Here is a 24,420-nt window from a genome sequence, read left to right on the forward strand (position 1 = left end):
ACCCAAATCTAATTTGCTAATGCCACACAGTGAGCTCTTTGCAGTTAAACCTTTGCTAATTTATCAGGTATTACATTTGGCTACTTAATTATTAAGTTATATCAAATACAGAGCAAAAAAGCAGCAACTACAAAATTACAGTGACTCTCAAATGTAGAACGCATGAAACTTCCCAACAAAGAGCTTCCTACCAAAAAAATGGTATCTGCTTTACCCCAACTTGCGCAGTACCTGAGTCCAACGGGCCCATAGCACACTAACCGTTCCAGCATGAATACACGTTATTTTGGACTCCTCCAAACAAAATGAATACATCAAAGTTCTAGCGTATGGACCAGAATTTTGTATCATGTTCATCCAAAGTCGATGTAATTGTCAAGGCTCCTCTCAGATAAAAACAAATTTATAAACGCTCAATCACTGACTTGATAGAGCCTCCTAAAACTAGATCTAAAAAATTTTAACCATCAGTTATGCAGACTTCGGACAAACATGATCACAGCAAACTGGCTTTCTAATGAATTAGATCTACATATGGAGGTTACAAATTATACTTGTTCTGTAAACTAAGTATGAACGAGGAGAAATGCCAAAAAACATGAAAGGAAACCTCGTCGAAAGAAGAAATGAGACATCTCATGGGCACCTCAAAGAAGACTACAAACGGATGAAGAGACCCACAATACCCCTCTCTTGCCCATGGTGCAAGCAACCTCATTGGTATAAAGCGTAAGAAATACGAAAAAGATTGGTTGTCTCACACAGAGCTTGAACACCTAATTGATCAGGGACATATTGACCACCAACTATTTCACAAAGTCTTGTAAAATTTCATTCAAAGGCTCAAATTATATGGGTGCTCTTAAAGAAAAAAAAATTACCTATTGATTCCTTTTTCTTTTTTGGGGGGAGGGTTTAGGAAAAGTTCTAGGTGTGACGGTAAACACTATAAATTTTTTGACTAACCCTCATTGGAACACATATCTGGTAACTATAATTTTCTCATGCAAAGCGGTCTTAATTTTGGTGCATTTTATACATTACTTTTGGTCTTAATTTTCCAAAACGAGCACTCGCCATGAGAGCGGCATATTTGGGAAGTCAAAATCAAGAGGATCATCATCATCATCAGTCTTTTTCCAACTATTTCAGATCGGCTACATAAATCCTAGTCCATCATTTTGCTCTATCAATAATCATACCCTCAATGAAGCCATATGTCCCCATATCCTTTATCATTACTTCCAACCATGCCCTTTTGGACCTACCCCTCACCCTTTTTGCGTCGAAATCAAGAGGGATGTGCTTGGAAAATCAAAGGTAGAAAAACAAGGAAAGCACGAGGACCAAAAAGTAAGTTGAAACTATGGTGGATCCACCAATTCCTTCAAGCACAAAGAAAAAAGAACAAAGCTCATGAAGAAAATCTCAGCCACAAAGAGGTCAAAACCAACAGCAGAGATCGAATCATCAAATGCCCTTATTCCTTTAAACAAACCCACTATAACTTATACTCCTGTCACATGCTGCAAAATCATACCCACAACCAATCCAACACAAACCCTTGCCTCAAGGAACATACTACAGCAACTCCAACCATACTCCATAAACCAGAGACCACTGAACCCATTTATGCAATGCTCCTTAAACCCTCCCAACCATTTCCACGAAATAATCTAACCCCACTACAAACGCCTTTCTCAAAATCGAATTCCATTTCAACCCACCCAAACCACTTCCTCACCAATCAAAACCAAGAATAACTGACAACAAAACACCTAGACCTCTTTCATCAAATCAACCTCAAACCAAGTTTTGCAAGAGAGTAAACTACATAACCCAAGCCAGAAGAAAGAAGCGAATGCCCAACAAGATAGCCAATGGAGCAAATCTCAAAGAGCACAAAAGAAATCCACAAGCCATTTCACTTGAACCAACAGGGCTTATCTCAAGCAACAGACAAGCAGGAGAAAGACCCAACAAGGAATAATTGCCCCCAAACTCACCAACTCCCCACTTAGTGGTTCCTGCCCATGGGCTTGGAAAAGCATGCATAGAACCATCCCCTCCATAAGATGACAAAGCCAAAGGCATGCTGGAGATGGCCTAAGAATCAACGTTTGGTTCGCCTCATGGTTAAATGAAGGGAATCTTGTAATACTATTTGGAGAAGGAATCAAAAGAGAATTGAAAATGAGCAACACCCACTGTAGTACATTCTTTATTTTGAGTACAAATGCCTTTTGTATTGATAGAAATGAGTAAATGTACAAATATTTGTATTCAAATGTATACCCAGAAATGGGATGAACTATAGTTGTTGGAAATGCCTGTGAACCCAAATCGTTTCAAAAATTGCGAACTGCTAGAAGATTCCAATTTTACAAATCAACATCCGTACAATGAGAATCACGGGGGTACGACATTCCTTATTTTTGGGAATCGCGACTCGACCAAACTAGAATCGAGATTCCTCCACTTATGGAATTGAGATTCCAACCTCTTTGGAATCGACCTATGAGGAATCAAGATTCATTTATATGTGGAATCAAAATTCCAACATCTATGGAATCAAGTTTCTAACATATGTGGAATAGATATTTGTACCAGTTTAGAATCAAGATTCCAACATCTTTGGACTCGAGTTTCTATCATATGTGGATCCGAGATTCATGCCAGTTTGGAATCGAGAATCATATCAGTATGCAATCGAGTTTGTTACCTACGAAAAATCGAGATTTTAACTCTATGGAGTCAAGTACAAAGCCCCATAGAAATAAGTTTTCCATATCAACACATATTAAGCCTTTTCAACTTAGAACCTATATCGAATGTCTTTTATTAGACTTGTACAAAGGTTCCTCAAATTTAACTTCAATGTGTTGGCTATTAAAATTAGCAAACAAATACTAGGAAAATTACATACAAAAAATAAAAATGCTTTCCCATGTATTTCTAAATTGTGATCTCCACTTCATTATTATATAGACAAAATAGGATTTTCTCTATGCCATGGTATTTATTGTATTTGTTATAGTTACCAATTATGTCTTGAAGGAAAGGCAGTCCAACCTAGCACTATTAGAAATGTGAATCGAGCCTATGACCATTAGACGCATTCGAATGAAGATTTCTACTCCAATTACCATTAAAAAGTGGTAACCATTCAGGACATTGGATAGTATGTACTTTGAATTTGTTTTTTTTTCATCATTATTTTATTTTATTTTGTTATTTGCCAACATTCACATTAGGGGAATGATTTCATGCACCGGTTGTATAGTAATATGATGCAACAACCTTCAAAAACCATGGTATGGCTATTTGTGTGATCCAAATTTTGAAATATACACTCTTTTTATTCTAATGAACAATCACAAATAAGGAAAATCTCAAAACACAACCTAGAAAGTATTTTTTTAGCCTAATTAACATAGGCCATTCATTTGGTGAGATGCTTAGATCTAGGCCTTGAAGGGATTTTTTCATTTCCCATTTTTTTGGATGGCTTTATTATCATTAGATGAACAATGTTAAAAAAGAAAAAAAAATGATTTTGAGTTTATAAAGGCTAAGATATTGAAATTCACCAAATGAATGGTCTAGATTCGTTTTTGGAGGGGACTCATTTTGACCATATCTAGGGTTCAAATTGAACTTTTTCTTTTTTTGGGATTGATTATTGAGATGAAGAGAGTGTGTGTGCAAAATTTTGGGTCATACAAATACCACAAACATGGTTTTTTTAGAAGTGTCGTTGATGCAACCGTTGCATGAAATCATTGCCATTCACATTATACCATAATGGTATGCAATAAAAACAAAGTCTAAACATCGAGCACACATATGAATACCTATTGCATGAATTACAAAACAACACACGTGGATAAAGGGATTGCAATTTGAAGGTCAAACAGTAGCTAGAGTTTATATATTGCAAGTCACAAACAAAATAAAAGAGACAATACAGAGCTTTCACTCCACGATGATGGGAGGAGCTTATGTGCTTTAATTCTTTATTTTCAGACCTAGGGTCTACTGTCATGGAGCCGCTCCTCGAAGAGATGCTGAACAGTAGGAAATGCATTGAGGAGATTATGTTGTTGAAAGAGGACCTAAGCCTAACCTCTCAGCTCGAGCAACTCTTGTCTACTCTTTGGGTCGCTCGCGAGACTCATAGTGACATCTCTTCGTACTATCTTGTTGGACAAGCCAGTGCGACCCCTATTTACCCCCATCTGCCCCCTAGTGGACAAGGGGAGACCAACGCAGTTATACTGTACCCCAGGTTTATGGAAGAGGACCAGTAGCACTCTACTGGTCAATTTCTTTTTGCTATATAGCCCACATGCACTTAGGCATTTCAAAGGGGCCCTTTTGGCAGTGCTGCTCATGCAGCTGCTTGTCTTGGGGGTGTGCTCGACCTTCAAGGCCCTGTTTGTCTGCTCATGGTTGCTGCATCATTTGGGGTATGGTTTCTAGTTGGATGCATTTTTCACTCATGGGCTTTAATGGCCCCATCACCAAGTGAACTTCCACTTTGGAGGTCCCTCTCTCTTAAACCTCACATAGTGAATGTATCTCTCTCTCTCTCTCTCTCTCTCTCTCTCTCTCTCTCTCTCTCTCTCTCTTTTCTTCATCTTCTTCTTCGCCACTTCCCTGGTGGCAGGGACTTTACTATCTCATCTCTTTCTTTAACACATGGCATGGACATGTATACATTATCCTGAATTTCAATTAATATGGGCTGGGCGTTGAGGGCAAGCATCCCAAATAGAGAGAAAGAGAGGGCGAGAGAGAAAATATAGGGGCCAGAGAGAGGGAGAGGGAGAAAGAGGTTCGAGGGGGGGGAGAGGGAGAGAGGATCGAAGGGGGGAGAGAGAAAGAGAAGATGGGGGCTGAGAGAGAGAGATGAGAGGGGGGAGATCAAGAGAAAGAGAGGGGCTGAAGGGGGAGAGAGAGAAGATCAAGAGAGGATGCAGATCCAAAGAGAGAGGGAGAAGGTCAGAGAGGGAGGATGCAGATCCAAATAGGGAGACCGATGGAGAGTGAAAGGGAGAGGGAAAGTGAGAGAGGGGATCAAAGAGGGAGGATGCAGATCCAAATAGGGAGAGAGATAAAGAAAGTGAGAGTGAAAGAGAGGGGATCAAAGAGGGATGGAGAGAGAGTGAGCAAATAGAGAGGGATGGAGAGAGAGAGGAGGTCAAAGAGAGAGGGAGGGAGAGAGAGGGAGGGAGAGAGGGGGAGAGAGAGAGGGGATCAAAGAGGGATGGAAAGAGGGTGAGCTTGATAGGGCTAAGGGAGGGAGAGAAGGAGAGGGTCCAAGAGAGATGGAGAGAAGGAGAGGGTCAAAGAAGGATGGAGAGCGAGAACGAGATGAGAGATGAGAGTGAAAGGCAGGTACGAAGAGAGATATATAAGAGTGAGAGGAGAAGCGATGCACAATGACACTATCGAAAGATACTCTATTGGTAGTGAAAATATCATTGAGAAGCATACCCCATGGTAAGAGATAAAAGAGCGGTGCGATATATTTAGAGTGGCAAGATAGACTCATAGAGAGGCACGTTATAGGTGGAGTGCGCTTTGGATGTGTTCCTTATTTAATTGATTTTTCAAAACTAGAGCGGATGTGAGAGGCAAATTACCCTATAGATAAAATGCGCTTTGGATGTGATCTTGATTTAATTGATTTTTCAGAGGGAACTATGAATTTTTCTGTTGATATGAAGGTGTGCATGCTGATTTTTTAGGTCCGATAATGCGAACGAGGTCTTGGAAGATGAAGTTGAGGATCCCGCTAATACTCCACTATGGAAGAATGACTGTTGTAGGTAATTATAGAAAGGGTTCCAGTGGAATGAAGAAGTGAACATGAAAATTTAACCGCAGAGAAGCGCCTTTTTTAGGTCCTATGTATGTGTGCGAGCATATCTATTGGGGCGACCCTTGCTAAGGGGTCTAAGGGGATATCACGCTGTCTCAATATATCTAGGGAAGAACGAGAGGCATTAAAAATTGAGGAAGATGAAGCACAAACATTATATGGAAGAAAATGCCAAAATCGAAATGATGTTAAGTGTTCATTGGATACATCGTTGTTCCCTTCATTAGTACAATCTGAAGATACTGATAGAAAAGGAAGCGCAGTATCCAAGCCAAGATCCCACATTGTTTTAATGTCCAAGCAAGAGATGATGTGGATGATGCGTTTGCGCGCTCCTTATATGCCCATGGCATTTCTTTCAATGTTGCAAAGGGTCCAAGTAATCATGAAATGGTTTTTGCTGTTAATCGCACCTCGAAAGGCTATGTGGGACCCAAATATGAAAGGATTAAGACAACAATGCTTGACAAAGAGTATGATCGATCGGGTATTGGGTGTAGTTGGATATGTGTAGGGAACTTATGTATTTTGGTTGTGTCAAACTGTTGGAGGAATGTTAATAATGAGTCTTTGATTAATGTCATGGCCGTATCAGGTGGAAAGGCTATGTTCATTAACAATCTTGATTGCTCCTCAGTTGAAAAGTCCATCCAAGTTATTCCTAAGATCCTTTTGAAAGCCATAGTCAATTGGACCACTGTAAGGTGGTCCAAGTTATCATCGACAATGCAGCCAATTTTAAAAGTGCAGTGTCTTAAATTGTTACCACTTTTTAAAAGGTAATTGGAGTAGAAATCTTCGCATTTAATGGTCGCGGGACTGGCTCGATTCACATTTCTAATATGGCTAGGATGGGCTACCTTTTCTTTTAAACATTGATAACTACAACACATACAATAAATACCATAGCATAGAGAAAATGTTATTTTGTTTATATAATAATGAAGTCAATATCACAATAGATATACACAGGATTAACATTTGTATCTTTTGAATATAATTTTCCTAATAGATTATTTGACCCTAAGTTCAATAGCCAACACATTGACTTCAAATCTACAAGCCTAATAAGAGACATCTAATATAGGTTCTAAGTTGATAAGGCTCAAGATATGTTGATATAGGAAACTTGTTTCTATGGGGCTCCGTACTTGACCCCATAGAGATTCTTATAGGAATCAAACTCGATTGCATACTATATGATTCTCAATTCCAAACAAGTATGAATCTCGGATCCACATATGTCAAAAACTCGATTCCAAAGATGTTGGAATCTCAATTCTAAACTGGTACAGATATCAATTCCACACATCAGAAACTCGATTTCATTGTTGTCGGAATCTCGATTGCACATATAAATAAATCTTGATTCCCTGTAGGTCGAGTCCAAAGACGTAGGAATCTCGATTCCAAGGAGGTCGGAATCTCTATTCCACATGTGGAGGAATCATGATTCTATTTTGGTCAAGTCGCGATTCTAAAAATTAAGAATCTCGGTTCCCATGATTCCCACTGTACGAACGTCGACTCCTAAAACATGAATCTTCTAGCTAGGTCACGATCTCGATACCTAAACCGATTTAGTTACCCAGGCGTTTCCAACAACTATGATTTTCTCTATGCGCTCCCTTGCAGCCACGTGATTTATTGGTCGCCCTAACATAGCCAATTGTATGTCATGCCAGTCTTCCCTTTCAATGGTCAGCATGTGGCAGGAAGCCCAAATATTCCTGCAAGGAGAGGATTTTCTAGGTTTTTTAGAGTGTCCACCAACTTGCCGTCCTTCTTCAAACTTGTGTCCTTGATACAAACTTACTTCTGTGAGTGCTGCTCCATCAAAACAGAGACGGGCTTTAGGTCAACATGGTTGAATTCAAAGTAAGAACTTAGAATGGGCAATTACCAGCCAAAGGGTTCTAGGGATTGAAGAAGGGTAAAGGTCTCTACTAGTAGTTGGATTACCCCTAGATGAACGATCCCCACTTATTTCCAATTGAACTGCAACAAACCCCCACAAGCCTCACCGATTTGTTTTAAGGACTTCAATATCCCAGTCATGGAGTGGGATTTCGCAGATGGTAATCCAAGTCATGTGGGATTTTGTTAGCACTGTGTTCAAGTGCCAAGGGAACAAGGTCAAGCGAGCTCCATAGAAGGCCGAGGGGTACTGAAGGCGCTAAAAACTTTTATGTCATAGTTATTGGGATCTTCTAAGGAGGGGCTTGCTCTCGTTCCAAAAACCCGATCCCTCACTCCGAGACATGGGATCTCAATCTAGTAAATCAGGAAACTCGGTCCCATGTTAATGGGGACTAGATCCTTATGCCATAAATGATAGTTCTGAGCATGCGGCACCGTGATTCCACCAACTTGGAATCGAGTATCATCTATTTTAGGAGTGAGTTTCAACAACACATTTTTTGGTTCATATATTATGGAGTGTGGATCTCCAATTTTTTATGACCTAGAAACTTTCTGAATGCCAATATTTCTTACATATTTTACAGTTCATAACTTTTGAGTCGGGGCTTTCGTCTACTTTCATACATAAAAGCATTAGTTTTCATCTTTATCGTATTTTTATTCTTTATTTTCTTTGTGCAGCAACTCGCATAGATAACCATACAAACAAACAAAAAAATGGCTACATTGGCCCCCTCTTCACCTCTCTCTCTCTCTCTCTCTCTCTCTCTCTCTCTCTCTCTCTCTCTCTCTCTCTTTTCAAAAATTAGATAAGGCCAAACACTTTGTCCAAAAGCTGCATCCAACAAATCATTAAATAATGACTTGCCAACAATACATGTAAGGTAACCTATGAAGAGAAATTCTAATGTGGGGAATAGCTGTGGAAGGGTATCCTATGAATTAAGGTGTACATTACACCACAAACAGGTGCATTGAATTCTGTAGTTGAAACACGGTTCCTTCACTGGTGTTGAGAGTTTATTCATGTCACTGTGAGAGGGAAGATAGATCACAATGCTTCCCAAGGAATATGATGAGAATGGGAGTCCACAAACGGATGTATCTCAGAGAGAGTGAGAGAGAGAGAGAGAGAGAGAGAGAGAGAGAGAGAGAGAGAGAGAGTGAGATTCCTTGATGAGAGAGATAGAGGGAGAGAGAGAAAGAGAGATAGCTGAGGTCAAGGTCACATAGCTTCTTTCGTACCCTAAGACTTCGGCATTACATCACCATATCAAATTTTTAGTACACTACTCATGTGTGAAATCATACCCCAATTATAACAAAAAGTTGAGGAGAATTTCAATGACATGATTCTTGTTTACGTTGATACATGGGTTTGTGTATTTAGAAAAACTTAAAACATATTGTTGAATGAAATTCACTCCCAAATTACAATATAGTTGATAAGTGAACTTCGGGAACCTCAATCCTATTTTTTGCATTTCCCATTCAATAAAGAATTCACTCCTGCGCAAATATGGAATGCGCTCCTTAAAAAGTCAGGGATTTCAATCCCTTTACTAGACCCTATACGGACCTCGCTCCCCCGACCATGGATATTCGAGCCTACCTCACTTCGTGCTCCCGCTCCCGATCCCAGAGCTCTTATCACTCATGTTCCCTGTAACTATGCTTCATGTAGGGAGGGAAAAGAAGAGAACCATACTATTGTGGAGAGCTCTGCTAGGTATATTGGGGTCGTGTCTTCTTGGCCCAAGCACTTACACACTTGATGTCTTTTCTAGGAGATTGAAGGCCCTAACCAGGGAAGTCTGAGGGTGCTCCTCTGCCTTCTTCTAACACCTTCCCCAATTGAGATACTGAAACAATCTCTTGTTTGGGATAAAGGAGCCAAATAATGGACTAGGTTGCTTCCTTGAGGAGAAGCAGCAGAATCAACTCTTCAAGATCCATGACTTCAGTTTACATTGACCTTCTGCACTTCATAACCTTTGCCAGAGATGGCAGGGGCATTGGCTGGAGGACTAAGGGCAGAGAAGGTTCTGTTGTTGAAGCAAAAATTCAAGGCATTGGGAATCTTGACAGTTGTAGACCTACTGTCGCAAGATTGGTGGCCAAGACTACAGTAGGCGTCCTAAAGATGAGAGGGGAATATTAGCTTCAGGGCTCAATGAAGGGAGGAGTCTGCCGCTACAGTGAAGGGGGTCAAAAGGATCCAAACTGAGGAGGTATGACAAGCAAAGGGGTCATATGCAAGTATGGAAACATGCTGCATACTGTGGCCATTGGGAGTGCAGATGGTATACAAACAAAAGTTGGGAGAAGGGGGTGGCACACAAACACACACACTCTCGCTCTCTCGCTCTCTCGCTCTCTTTCTCTCTTTTTTGAGAGCTAGGATCATATCTACATTCTTTGATGGTAATCCATGACCTCCCACCACCGACTAGCTTCGACCTAACTCAACCATGGCAGTTTTATATTTGCAGGATCAGCATATCAGCATGGGGAGGACACCCCCATAAAATCATGGCCTCATCACATCAAGAAGTGTGTATAACCTATTCAGCGGTCAGGCCCACCCTTTAACATTGGCTATTTGGAAGGGCTCCACTAATCCTACGGCATCATCATTTACATGGTTTGCCTACCAATCCACATTGCTCTACAATAAACATAGTGTAAAAATGAGGTATGTACACATGTAACTAGTGCTTCCTATACATGCAAAACTTGGAGAGCAATGATCATCTTTCTGTGGGCCCCTCCTTAAACCTTGGCTATTTGCAAGGGCTCCACTCATTCTAGGGCATTATCACTTACATGCATTTCCAACCAAACCACATTTCCAACAATAGAGACGGTGCAAATAAGAAACATCCACACACGTAGCTGGTGCTTCCAATGCATGCAAAACTTGGAGAGCCATGATCACCTTGATGTTGCACAGCCTTATATTCTGGAGATTTGACTTTCAAGCCTACCAGGACTTTAAACTCAAAATCTTGTCCCATATTTTAAAAGCCATTTCGGAACAAAACCATAATCACCCTATGGAAGACATTATTAGCCACACTTATTTTAAGTAATTTAGGAGGAACAAAATCAGTGTGCTTTCAAGTGTAAGACCTCCAAGACCCAAATTTGCTACCAGACCTTACTTGGAATCTGAGACACCGTCAACCCCAACTCGACCTTCCACCAAGTAATGATTGATCCTAGAAAGACAGGATGGCCTCCCACCCAGGCAATGTCCAAGTAAACTGACTTTTCCCGACCCCACTCCCCATGCTTGAATATCACATTAGAGCATTTGATAATGTATTGAACTATGAGTGATTTTGGCTTGATCCCAGTATCCAAACTGTACCCGCCACTCATTGTACTCTATTATTTTAAGAATAATACAAAGGGAGTAAGGACCGAACAACACGGGGCTTGGCCAAGACAAATAAAAAAAAATTGTAGTACACTATACTTATTTGTGCACGGAAAAAATGTTCTTGATTCACAGGCCAAAATGGAGCACAAAACATTTTCTATTTGAATATGCTAAATAGAAAAATCAATAAATAAATACTGGTTAAAGGAGCAAGGAAAAGGACACCACATGTAATTTAAACAAACAAAACCTCTATGAGTCTATTGCACAATTTACTTATTAAAATGTTTCATCTTTTCAAAGAACATGAAAATAATTAAACAATATAAACATCCTTCAGGAAATCATTCTCACCTCTAATAAAGTAAAACCGCAACTAACTAGTTCTCCTCTCTCCCACAAGGTCGTAATGGTCTTTAAAGGCATATCCAAGAGATCTAGCAAAATTAAGTAAAAGTTCGGTTAAAAGCTACCTAGAAAAAAAAAAATGTCTTAACCAAAGTCCTGGCAGCAGATTTACAAATTTGAAGTACCTGCTAGTTTCCGAAGTTTACTTAAAGAGGAGATCAACTTTTCCAATTGATTCCACATATGAACCTCTGAAGAACCTTGGACTTCAGGTACAAGTTCCTCCACTACTGAAGACAAGTTGTCTATTACCATATAGATCAAACTCTGGAGCTGAAAAGAGAATCGCAATAACAAGTTGGCAATTGCTAGGTACATTTGGCTAAACAATAACCCCAAAATTAACAAGGTAAAACAAGTTTTCAGCAAAAAAAAAAATGAATAAAGAAAGAAGAACCTCAATATAACAACCTGTAGGGTCTCATCAGCTGCAATGTCATCTAAAGAGAGGATTTCCTTGGTTATTCTTTCAAACACATAACTCAATATAGTAAGCATTGATTTCTTGTATGTGGATGGCAATAACAGTGGTTCCCACAAAATCCGTGCTTTCTCAAGGATGAAAACAACCTGATTACCAACTCAACAAAAAAAAGGAGAATTGAAATTGATTAGAAACAGTTACCTTTCATATTCAGCATACAACCACATGCTCCAATAATAATACAATATTATGATGCATGTGAAGATGTTTCATGTAAGGATGGGTATGCCTTTTGTTTCATTGGTATGCAGCATTGAAGGCTTATTTCCTATGCAAGCAATCATATTCAACAAAAGGACACAGCATCAGTTAGAACTGTTATTTACATGCATTTTAGAGTTTAGATCACCATAAGTTAGAATTGAAGGGTAAATCCCATACTTCTATGTGTTTCCTTTTAAGGCCATATAATTTAGATTATTGTCTCCACACAAATGAAGGTGAAGTTGCTGGAACTGAAAACTGCTAATTACGATAGGGTGCCACAACATGCTGTCTAGAGCTCCATTCCTACTCAGGTGTCAAGTTAACATTCGAAAAAGAATTACATAAATATTATTTCTCACCGAGGATTCCCAGTTAAACAACAGACCCACATTCTATAACCTATTTTCATATAAGAAAACTACTTTATTCTCAAGATAAATCCCCACTCTATATTTTTTCTCACAATCCATCGTTTTCAGAAAAGAAATCCCCCAATACAAAATCCTCGGACAATGAGTGTCTAATCACATTCAAAGCACAATTGAGATAGGTCCTAGGAGATCGACTAGCTATACTCAAAAGCTCGTTGGGTCAACAACTTTTGTATTCGTAATTTGACTATTACCTTATACAAAGTCAAATATTCTCATCGAAAAAAAAAAAATCAACAGCTTGTGGGCTAAAAGTCCACCGGGGTCTTGCAAACGTAGGAGAAAGCTCCACAACCTTATCACATATAACGAACAAGGTTCATGCTGGCTAAAATAACTTCTACATGAGAAAGATTTCATCTGATCAGCTTCATGAGGCCCTTCTCTTCTCCCTTTTTCTTTTTTCTCCTTTTTCCTAGTTGATACCTATAGTTGTTATCTCATTTAATCCATATCAAGGAAAATCATTAGCCAACAAACGCAAAGGTCCCTCCAAAATCAGTGGCCCAACACCATACATTTGATTTCTCCCAGCCACAACTCTTTTAAGATATATATATCTTATATCCAAAGATTCAGCTCATGCAATAGAAGGACTTAGATAACATGGGCATCCATTTCAAAAAACAGTCCGACCGGCGAATAGGCACCCATAAAAAAATTTCCGCACGCCTCGACCCGGGCGCCCCTACACAGGCGGTTGTACCTGGGCGAGCGCCTAGCGCCCAAGGCAATTGGGCATTTTATTGTATTTAAGTTCGCCCAAAAGGGCAAAAGGGGTCATTTTGACCCCCAAGTTTGTATAAAAATAGGTTTTGGTGTTTATTTTTGAACCCCAAAGTGAAAAAAATAAGAAACCCTCAATCTTAAACTTATTTCTGAGGATCTAAAGTATTTTCTGAGAATCAAAAGTACTTTTTGTGGATTGAAAAAGTTTTTTTTTGGTATTAGAAGACTTTTGAGTTGATTCGTAGCTCGAATGAGGTAACAAACATCGAAGATCAGATATTGGCTAGAAAATGTCAGTCTGTAATCTTATATAAGTTTTATTTTTCCAATTTGAGATGTCTTCTGCAGGGTCTAATAGGGGTGGAGATCCAGAATGGAAATAATTATGTTAATCCTGACAAGAATGACAGAAATAACATTATGTGCAATTTCTGTGGACATGTTTCTAATGCCGGCATAAATAGATTTAAGAAACATCTTGCCGGTATTAGAGGTGATGTTGCCCCATGTAAGAAAGTCCTAGATCTTGTAAAGAAAAAAATTTTGGAATACATTGAACGTGAAAAGGGTAAAAAAATTGAAAAAAAAAAAAAGATATAGCAGAATAAAAGTTAAGGGTCCATATTTTTTATGATAATATTGACACTGAAGAAGAGGATGAAGAGGGGGAAGAAGCGATAGCCATGATTGGTACTCAGAGCTGTAAGACCAAGAGGGCTTTTGGGTCTAAGAAGGCTCATACGAGAGGGCCGTTTTATACACCTAGCCCTGAGACATTAATTGAGAAAGGCAAAGGAGGAAAGGGGAAAAAACAAGTCACAACTGAAAATAGATTAAAGAAGGAAGAGAGAGTCAGGGTGATTCAGTATTTGCTCGATGGTTTTACCATGCGCGCATTTTTTCTAACACTGCTCGCTTGAATAGGTTTCATACAATGTTGGAAGCAATTGGGCAATTTGGGCTAGGTTTGAAAGCTCCAACTCCTTATGAGATTGGAAAGCCACTACTGAAGAAAGAAGTCGAGTACACTAACGAATATCTCAAGACTCACAAGGAGGGATGGGCAAAATTTGGGGTATCTTTAACGACAGATATGTGGAGTGAAAGGAGGAAGAGTAACATGAATGTGTTAGTAAATTGTCCAACAGGTATAGTTTTTTTGCGCTCAATCGATGCTTCCAATGATATTCATGATGCGCATTATATATTTTCTTTCATGGATAAGGGCATTGAGAAGGTTAGGGAGAAACTTGTAATTCAAGTGGTCACAGATAATGCTGCTCCCAATCTCGCTACAGGTCATTTGCTTCAACAGAAGAGGCCTCGTATATTTTGGACTCCTTGCGCTGCACATTGTGTAGATCTTATGTTTGAGGCAATTGGTGAATTGCCTACTATTAAAGGAATTATTTTAAAGGCTAAGAAGGTTACAATCTTCATATACAGTCACATACTTACCCTTAGCATGATGTGTAAGTTTCCAAAAAAGAGAGAGCTAGTGAAGCCTGGGGTCACTAGATTTGCTACTGCTTACCTTAGTCTACAGAGCATGTATAAGAGGAGGATCTCATTAAGGTCTATGTTTGTTTCAGATGAGTGGAGTACGTGTACGTGGTTTAGAGATGCCAAGGGAAAGAAGGCACAAGATATTCTTCTTTCGAAATATTTTTAGCGTGGGGTGAAGCATGCGACATTAGTATATCTTCCCTTGGTGAAAGTCTTGCGTTTGGTTGATGCTGATAAGCCCTCCATGAGCTTTATATATGATGCAATAGAAAGGGCTAAGAATGAGATTTCAAAAAATTTGGGAAATGATGCAGCCACGTATGCCCCAATTTGGGAGATTATAGATGACAAATGGGATAGGCAACTCCATAAACCATTGCATGCAGCGAGGTACTACTTGAAACCCAAATTCTTTTATGCAAATGCAGATATTGAGTCAAAAGGGGTAAATATAGATGGTTTTAATGAGTGTCTTGAGAAATTAGTTCCCGATCCATATATCCAAGATAAGATATCAACTGAAGAGCTAATTTAGTATAAGTGTTCTTTGATGTCATTTGGGAAATATATGGCATTAAGATGGAGAAACAAAGACGAACCAGGTACTATTCTTTTGACTTTTGTTTTATAAAATATAAATTTATAATTTTCTTTCAAGTTTTGATAATGTTAAATACATAAATTAATTATAAAGGTTATCCACATATTGCAGCTCAATGGTGGAGACAACATAGGAGTAGCGCTCCAAACCTCCAGAAGATGGCTATATAGATCTTGAGTTTGACAGCTACCTCTTTTGGTTGTGAGCGCAATTGGAGTTTGTTTGAGATCGTATTTTACTATTTTACAATTTTATATGCTTTTTTTGTTTAGAAGTTCATTTTGTAATATAAATTTATAAAAGGTAAGAAGTTCATAAACTCATAGTAGTTACTTATGCATTATTTTTCCTTATAAATGCATACAAAGAGAAGAAATAGGCTTGAGCAAAAGAAGCTCAATGACTTGGTTTTTGTTTAGAGAGAAACAAAGGCTCAAGGAGAAGAAAAGCCAGCCAAAGAAGGACCCTATCTCTTCGAAGACATGGAGAATGCTTCAGATTGGATTGTTAGTGACCCTGATCCTGAGGAGGTCTTCCCTGGGAAGGGTTTGACATGGGAAATGGTTGAGGAGGCTTAGGACAAGCTTTTGATCCTAAGAGGGCCACTCGAGAATGTTCTTCTACTGGTACTTCACGGAGGGAGATAGAGGAAGAGGAGGCAGATTCAAAAGAATCCCTGGAAGAAGAGGGATATGTTGAAGAGAGAGATGATTATGATGATGATGGCCTCAATTCTGATCCAAATGAAAGCAATGAAGATGATGATTATGATTTTTATTGATGTCATGATTGTTTTCTCTTCTTTTGTAGTAACTTACTAACTTTATTGTACCATCTTGGTTTGGGCTTTAGACATTTGGACGATTTTTATTTTGTTATGTGGTTTGTACTTTTTTTGCCTTTTTGGACTTATTTCGTTGTGTGGTTTACTGCTTTTTTATAGTTTTGGAAGTCAGTTTGTTGAAGACTTGGAGAGTTGGAGACTTGGATGTTATGATGGTTTATTTTATGCATATGGACTATGGAGAATATGAGAGTTGGAGACCTTACAATAGCCTATTAGAATTTTATATGTTTTGTATGGTTTGAAATTTTGAATAAGTTTATTCTCAACCTGATTACCTGAGAGTTGTGATATGTTTGTATATAAAAACGTATGTTGCGAACTTGCAATATTTTCAAATGGAATAAATTACAAAATTTGACACAAATATATGCATATATGTGCATTTGGATAATAAATATATAAAAAAAATCAAAGAATTTGCACCGCAGGGCGCTTGAGGTTTTGGGCGCCTGCCTAGGCGCTTGGCACTGGGCGCCTAGCAAGCCGCCTAGCGTTTTTTGAAAACTTGGTGGGGTTTTTCTCTCTCTAAAATAGGCTCTAATGGGTTTTAGGTTTCAAATGAACTTAAAACCCAAAATTTTGTCCCTTTAGTATTAAAAAAATGATTAAAAAATGCTCTCAACGAGGGGCATTTCGGCCCCTAGGCAGGGCGCCTAGGGATATCCGCCTAAATTGACCGCCTAGGGCTGGGCGATGCGCCCAGGGCTTGTGGACCACTTAGGCTGGTTCCCAAGCGCTGGGTGGTCCGCTTTTTAAATCACTGTTCAAAAAATCATTTACACTTTAACCTAACACGTCAAAAATAGATAAATAATATGCATGTTTTGAGCGCATTCATAATTCTCTCATGTGCATTAAAATTTATCTCAAGCAACATTTTGTTGTCTAAAATGAACTTCAAATTGAGAGCATGGTGTTAAATCTACCATTTCTCAGTTGCAATGGCATAATCTATATTTAGCATCAAACGTTTCATTTATGGGTGGAAATTTTTGTACAATGATTTATAGAGTAGCAGCTAAAGGATTTTATCTCGAGGCTATTAGCTTTAGCAACCCTCCCACTTGAGCTCCTATAGCTATAGCACATATAGAGCTCGTATAGTTAGTGACAGCCCTATTTACACAGCTCCTATAACTTCTATAGTGTTAGCGAATCGGGTAGTCCTTTTCCTAAGATCAGGACCTGGCATAAAAGGATATACATGATATGACTACTATCCAATCAAAAAGAAATAAATAAAAGCATTAGAGATCAAGAGTAGGAGCAAGAAAGGGATCAGGATCAGAATCGGGATCGGGAGCAAGGGATTGTGAAAGGCTAGAAGAGACATATGGTTGAGAGCATTGTCCTACAATGCATATGTTAGGGATCAGGATCCCCAAATGTTAGGGATCTCAATCCCAACCTTCTGAGAATATCAATCCCAACCTTCTGGGAATATCAATTCTAATCCAAGATCTTGACCCAACCATTGGGAATCTTACTATATATAGTCTAGAATTATATATACGGTCCCTTTATTTGAAGCTAGAAAGCAATGCAACTCTATTAAAAGTATAGTTTCAAAGATTATAAGAAAAAAAACCATCAGTTTGGTCATTGTCTTAGTCATTTAGATTGGGGTTGAGATCCATAACAGTGAGGATCAAGATCCCAAAGTATTAAAAACAAGATCCCTTGAAGATCCTTTTTCTAGAGTGTTGGAAACAAGATTCAGAATGGGATTGCCACTAGGTTGGGAGATCCGAGCAACTATGAGGCATGAGCATTACCATAACCAGATGCAAATACATGACCATCTAAAAAGGCACAACAAAGACAGAGGTAGAAAGAAAAACATGGAAACATGGATGTAGTATAATGAAAGGGAAGCTGTAATACAAACACGATATGAAAGTTCAGTAAAATTATCAGCGGAAACAATATTCACAATCGATAATTAACCATACAAGAAAAAGAGGACTAAACTCAACTGAGATGCAATACAAATTAATAAGCCAGGAAACCATCAGAAATGACATGGATCAAGACCTAAAAATTCCATGAGATAGATACTAGTATACACAAGTAATAAGTCGTCGATTGACATTGTTTAGATAACGAAATTAATGTAAAGGCAGAAGGTTAGATGAACAAAAGCAATCCTCTCCACATACAGATAATATTCTGAATAGTACATTTTCTCAACAACAGTTACTAAAGAGCAGCAAAGGCAGGAAAACATCCAATTTCCGAACAGTTACTAAAGAACAAAGGATGATGCATGGTCAATCCAGATCTACCTGATCAATACAAAACTTCGTAGATTCACACTGTGGCGGCTGATGGGTATTCTGAAATCCATCAGCACCATCTATAGCCTGAGAAGAAAACCAAAGTCAAGAACCTCTCCAGATAGTAACACCAAATACTTTTTTGATAAGTGAACAGAAATACATTTTAAATTTCAGTGACATGAAAACAAAGCACTGTATATAAACTGCAAGATCTAATATTTTCTACCTCTTTCAAACTCAACAAAACTAACTGAATTTGTCTTTGAAGTACTTCCTCCGCAAGCTGATGAAATCTTGGAGCCAAGTCAACAAATGCGGCCCGTTCTTTGATGCCACTAGGGAAATCTGCACGATACTGCTCATAAAATAATATTCAACATATTGATCATATAACAAGATATCATGACTCTGAGGGGACATATGTTACAAAGTGAGAGATAACATAGGAAGCAAAAGGTGATGAAGGTAAACAAATGGAAAAGATATTACAAGAGCATTCGGCCTCACAAGTTGCATTTATTGAATGTTCCTCATAAGAGAACTTTAAAGAATCCTCTCCAAGGGTCAACGCCACCGACATTAATAATCAAAACCAGATCAATAGTTCCGGAGGAGTAGCCTATCGTCATGTTTTAAGGTCCTCCTAAATTTATAATTAACTAGTAAAATGGTATAAACACGATCTACTGTCATGTTTTAAGCTGCTCCTAAATTTATAATTAATCAGTAAAATGGTATGCACAGGATCTTCATGATTTCATCTGTTTTGGTCACTGAGTGCACATCTTTACTGAATGCACAAAGAATTTCATTTACGAAGACCATGGTTTTTAAGTAGTCAAAGGAACTATGTTATAATCTTTCTCAGAGAGTAGTGATTAAAAAAGTCAGTAGAGAAAGACCCTATGAAGAATGGAACTACTGATTCTATGTACTTTCTAAAGGTGTCCATTCTGCTTATATTACCTTGTAATTCGCTGCACGAATCAATCAAATAAACCAGTCTTAGTTCCAATCATTATTTCTCTAAGAAAAGGCTATACACAAGGAAGCCAAGGCAGCAATATAAGGTAAAAAGTACCCCAAACTACAACATTTAGGTTCACGTGAGACATCCTTTGCCCCACATGGCTTTCTATGCCCCAAAACGTTTTTTTTGAGAAAAGTTAACATTGTATTGCTAGGGAGGGAGATTACATGGATAAGAAAGTTCGAGGACACCCACGCAAGGACTCTCGGCAAAAAATGCGTTTAGTCTATCATGTACAAAAAATGGGCTTATAGAACTGCCTGATTACATCGATATACATGGAGCTTCAAAAAATGCTTCCAAAAAATGCAGCAGGGCCAAAAAATGCCAGTATACAAAGATATTAGGTTATATGCCAACGGTCCAGAGCAAAAGACGAGTTGGACCCGGCTTGAGCTTGTCCTTGGCATCTAGCTCCTTCTTTTGCCAATTGATCTGCGGAGTCGTTGGACGTCCTCCATATATGCTTACAGGAGACGTCCGTAGCCCTGCAAATGTGATCAATTTCGTCAAAAATAGAGGTTAAGTGACATGGTGGAGAAGACGCTTTGTTTGCCCATGAGATGACATTTTGTGGTCTCCTTCCACTATGAGGTGCGGGCCAAGGCTTCAGCGTGGTTGGAATCCTTGAGGCTAAGGTGCACCGAAAATGTTAGGAGAGTGTTGCTTAGGTGGTCCCTGAAGACCCCACCAGCCCCTGCTGGGCCGGGGTTCCCTAGGGAACAACCGTCAAAATTTAACGATGGTTGCCAGTTGTTAGGTCTAGTTTCCAACCTCGGTTGGTGATTGAGGACGTTTTTCCATTGAGTGAGGAACAGTCTCCCTGGAATGCCTGAAAAAGCCTTATGGTTAGAGGCCCAAAATGTTACTAAGAGGTCACCTTGTGAAGGAGAGCCGATGTGTGGAGCTTTTGGCCTTGGAAGATTCTATTATTTCTTTCCACCCAGACTATCCAATTGGTTGCAGCTATCGTTGCCTTCCAAATGATTCTTTCGGCCTTTGGCCAACATAAATCGAAATCGCACGATATCAAGGCCTTGACCGAGGGGGGCGTGACCCATTTGATGCCAAATAGTTGCAAGCCTTGACCCCAAAGATCATAAGTAAAGTCGCACAGAATGAATTGAATTCCTCCTCACATTGACATAAAGCATACCTATTAGGGATTGAGACCCCTCTCTTTTGGAGATGGTCCACCGTGAGAGCTCTATGAAAGCAGGCGAGCCAGTTGAAAGTTTGAACTTTGGGTGGAGCCAAGGTGGACCAAACTTTAGACATAACGGAGGTAGGATTCCCCGGAAAAGTAGGAGGTCAAGTTAAGCTCTTATAAAAGGATCCTCCCGAGAACTTTCCAGAGACGGCTAGGCTCCAAACTATTGCGTCTCTGCCATGAGGAGAGATGAAAAGAGAGTGCAGGGTTGAGGAGAGCAACAGGAATTGACTGGTTTCCTCTTCTGTTAGGTCCCTTCGGAGTGATGGATTCCAAACTCCTCGGCAATAATATAATCTTTGTTCAGAGCAAGTAAGTAGAGTGTAGGGAACAGCTCTGGTAGAGGGGACGTTCCTAACCATAGGTCTGAACAGAATCTCACCCTGAAACCTTCCCTAGGATGGAACCTTACAAACCTTCTAAACTGAGCAAAGACCGAGGACAAGGATTTCCAGGCTCCGGAGGCGTTATGCGATTGGCTTTTTTCTGGCAACCAAGCTCCTTTTGGGATTTTATATTTTTTCCTTAGTACCTAAGCCCAAAGAGCATTGGGCTGGGTGGCCAGACGCCACCACCATTTCCCTAGAAGTGCCAAGTTATGCTTTCGAAGGACTCTGATTCCTAGACCTCCCTGATGTTTGGGTAGGAAAATATTGTCCCATGCTATAAGATGAAACTTCTTCTTATCAGCCTGTACCGACCATAGGAAGTTCCTCATGAGTTGGTCCAGGTGGTTAGCCACCTAGGCTAGCATATGGAAGAGGGACATGAGGTATACCGGAGAGTTTTCTAGTGTAGCTTTGATCAAAGTCGATCTACTAGCCATTGAGAGGTATCTGCCTTTCCACCCTGCCAGACGTATGTCTACCTTATCTAGGACATGAGACCATTGCCTCTTCCTGGGTTTTCCCAAACCCAAGGGAAGGCCTAGACAGGTAGTTGGAAGGTCCTCCACTTTACACTCCCAATTCGGGATCAGTGATCTAACTTCTACATTTGTTATTGCTGCACGTAGCATTTTCAATTTGTCCATATTGACTTTGAACCCAGTTGCTGTTTGGAAGCAACTCAGGAAAAGTTTGAGGGTGTCCACTTCATTGGAGGAGGTATCTAAGAACACCAACATGTCATCTGCATATTGCAAATGAGACACAATTGGGCTATGTCTACTGCTCCTAAATCCAGAAAGGATACCTACCTGATAAAGCAGGGAAATAGAGCGACTAAAGACTTCCGTCGCTATAGCAAACAAGAAGGGGGAGAGGGGGTCACCTTGGCGGAGACCCCTCTAAGATGGGAAGAATCCTTTTGGGGCTCCATTGATAAGAATAGAAAAATGTGGATGGGAGTAACAGCCTCTCATCCACTTCCTCCATCTATCCCCGAAACCCATTCTGGCAGGGACTCATCCAAGATTAACCAATCAACATAGTCGTAGGCTTTTTCCCAATCTATTTTGAAGATGAGCCCCAGTTTTTTCTCTCGGTGCCTTGAGTGGATGCACTCGTGGGCCACTAAGGCCCCGTAGAGAATCTGTCTGTCTTTAATGAAGGCTGATTGAAGAGATGATAGAAGGGAGGACAAGTTGCAGCCTAGAAGCGAGAACTTTGGTCAAAATCTTATAGGAGGAATTGAGAAGACTGATAGGCCGGAAGTCTTTGATTTCCTCTGCCCCTTCTACTTTAAGGACGAGTGCTAGGAAGGTGGCGTTCAAGGCTTTGTGAAGGGTTACCCCGTAGGAAGAATTCCTCAAAGAACTTAAAGAAGTCAAGACAGAAAGTATCCCAAAAAGCCTTAAAAGGTGTCTTTGGCTAGAGTATTGATAGGTTGTTTAATTTCTTCTTCTGAGAAGGGTCACTCTAGCCATGTGGCTTGATCTTCTGAGAGGGTTAAGAAGTCAAGGGATGACATCCTCGGTCTAGGACCAAGTTGAGTAGTGTATAGGGTCTGAAAGAACTCTATAATTGCCTGCTCTATGTCTTTAGGTTGAGTAAGGTAGCGGTTGTTTACTTTGATCATAGTGTTGTCTCGCCTACGAAACTTAGCTATCCCATGAAAAAAGGCAGAGTTATGGTCCCCTCCTTTCAACAAGGTAATTCTTGACCTCTGGAACCAATAGATCTATTCATTTTTAAGGGAGGACAGGTATTCTTGTTTTGTCTTGGATCTGGGGTCCTGCTCTGAGGCATCGAGAGTTTTGGTTTCCTCAAGAAGATCAATCTTATTGATAGTCTCTAATTGAGAAGACTTGATCTGAGAGAAGTTACTAGGCCTAGACCAACTCCAAGTTTTGAGAGAGGATTCGAGGAGTTGGATTTTGGTCTAAAGAATGTATTCTGCTCTGCCCGTGACCTTTGAAGAAAAGGAGTTCTACCAGGTTTGGACAAGGGTATGTAAAGACTCCTCTTGAAGCCAATGGAGTTCAAATTTGAAGGCTTTAGGGCCCCTCTTTACTGCACTAGAATCAAGCATGATGGGGCGGTGGTCCAACGTAGGCTTGGGAAGGGCCATGGATGAGGAACCTGGAAAGTGCTCCTCCCAGTTCAAGGAAAGGAGGAATCTGTCTAATTTTGTGAAGGTGGGTTGAGAGGCATGGTTGGACCAAGTATACCTACAGCCTTGAAGGGGGATATCAAGAAGTTCATTTCGGCTGATAAAGTCTGAGAAATCTCTCATGTCCTGCGCGATAGAAGTTGAGGAGTTTCTCTCATAAAACCAACGAATGACGTTAAAGTCTCCTTCCAGGTACCAAATGGGGTGTGGTAGGGAAGCAACGTGATCTAGTTCTGACCAGAGCCTATTCCTGAGGGTGGAAGAGTTTGGACCATAAACAGCCGAAAATTTCCATGGGATCCCATCTGAGGTGCTAGAAAGGAGTAGTGCCTTGAAGGGGGATATCAAGAAGTTCATTTCGGCTGATAAAGTATGAGAAATCTCTCATGTCCTGCGAGATAGAAGTTGAGGAGTTTCTCTCATAAGACCAACGAATGATGTTAAAGTCTCTTCCCAGGTACCAAATGGAGTGTGGTAGGGACGCAACGTGATCCAATTCTGACCAGAGCCTATTCCTGAGGGTGGAAGAGTTTGGACCATAAACAACCAAAAATTTCCATGGGATCCCATCTGAGGTGCTAGAAAGGAGAAGTGTAACTGAAAATTCGCCTATAAAGGAAGAGTTTAGGGTATGGTCCTAATGCCCCATTTGCTAGTAGAGAGACCCACTGACAAGGTCTTCTACCCCAAACCTCGCGAATGAGACGGAGATTAGGCTCTGGTAATTTGGTTTCAAGAAGGGCTAGAATCGTAGGGGAAAGTTTGGAGGTAAGGTCCTTGACAGCATCCTTTTTGGAGGACTGTCCTAGTCCTCTTACATTCCAAACAAGCAGCTTCATCTTTTAGAGCTGAGTGAGGACGAGGAGGCCAGTCTAGGGGACCTCCTTGGGCAGTTCATGGTGAGAGGAGAGGGGTGACTCTCTACAGGGTTCCCAACAAA

General features: G+C 40.0%; 1 protein-coding gene across 9 annotated transcripts in view; it reads right to left on the bottom strand.

Annotated features, from left to right (window-relative positions):
• The window catches only part of ATZW10 (centromere/kinetochore protein, putative (ZW10)), a 48,861-nt gene that overhangs the window by 931 nt on the left and 23,510 nt on the right, over positions 1-24,420 (bottom strand). For 5 of the 9 annotated variants that reach the window (XR_016042569.1, XR_016042567.1, XR_002279384.2 and 2 more), the window contains 5 exons: positions 18,914-19,042; positions 18,694-18,771; positions 12,015-12,173; positions 11,729-11,876; positions 11,550-11,632 (listed from right to left, as the gene is read on the bottom strand). Coding sequence is in view for 2 of the 9 variants with exons in the window: in XM_020661784.2 (XP_020517443.1) it covers positions 11,550-11,632; positions 11,729-11,876; positions 12,015-12,173; positions 18,694-18,771; positions 18,914-19,042 (597 nt within the window). In the remaining 7 variants the exon portion in view is untranslated. The remainder of the gene's footprint in view (positions 1-11,549; positions 11,633-11,728; positions 11,877-12,014; positions 12,174-18,693; positions 18,772-18,913; positions 19,043-24,420) is intronic. The other 4 variants (XR_016042570.1, XR_016042568.1, XR_016042566.1 and 1 more) reach the window with 1 other exon arrangement.

The sequence above is a fragment of the Amborella trichopoda genome, chromosome 10 (assembly GCF_054954075.1).
Source record: "Amborella trichopoda isolate Santa Cruz 75 chromosome 10, AtrichopodaSantaCruz75HAP2 v2.0, whole genome shotgun sequence".
Taxonomy (NCBI): Eukaryota; Viridiplantae; Streptophyta; class Magnoliopsida; order Amborellales; family Amborellaceae; genus Amborella; species Amborella trichopoda.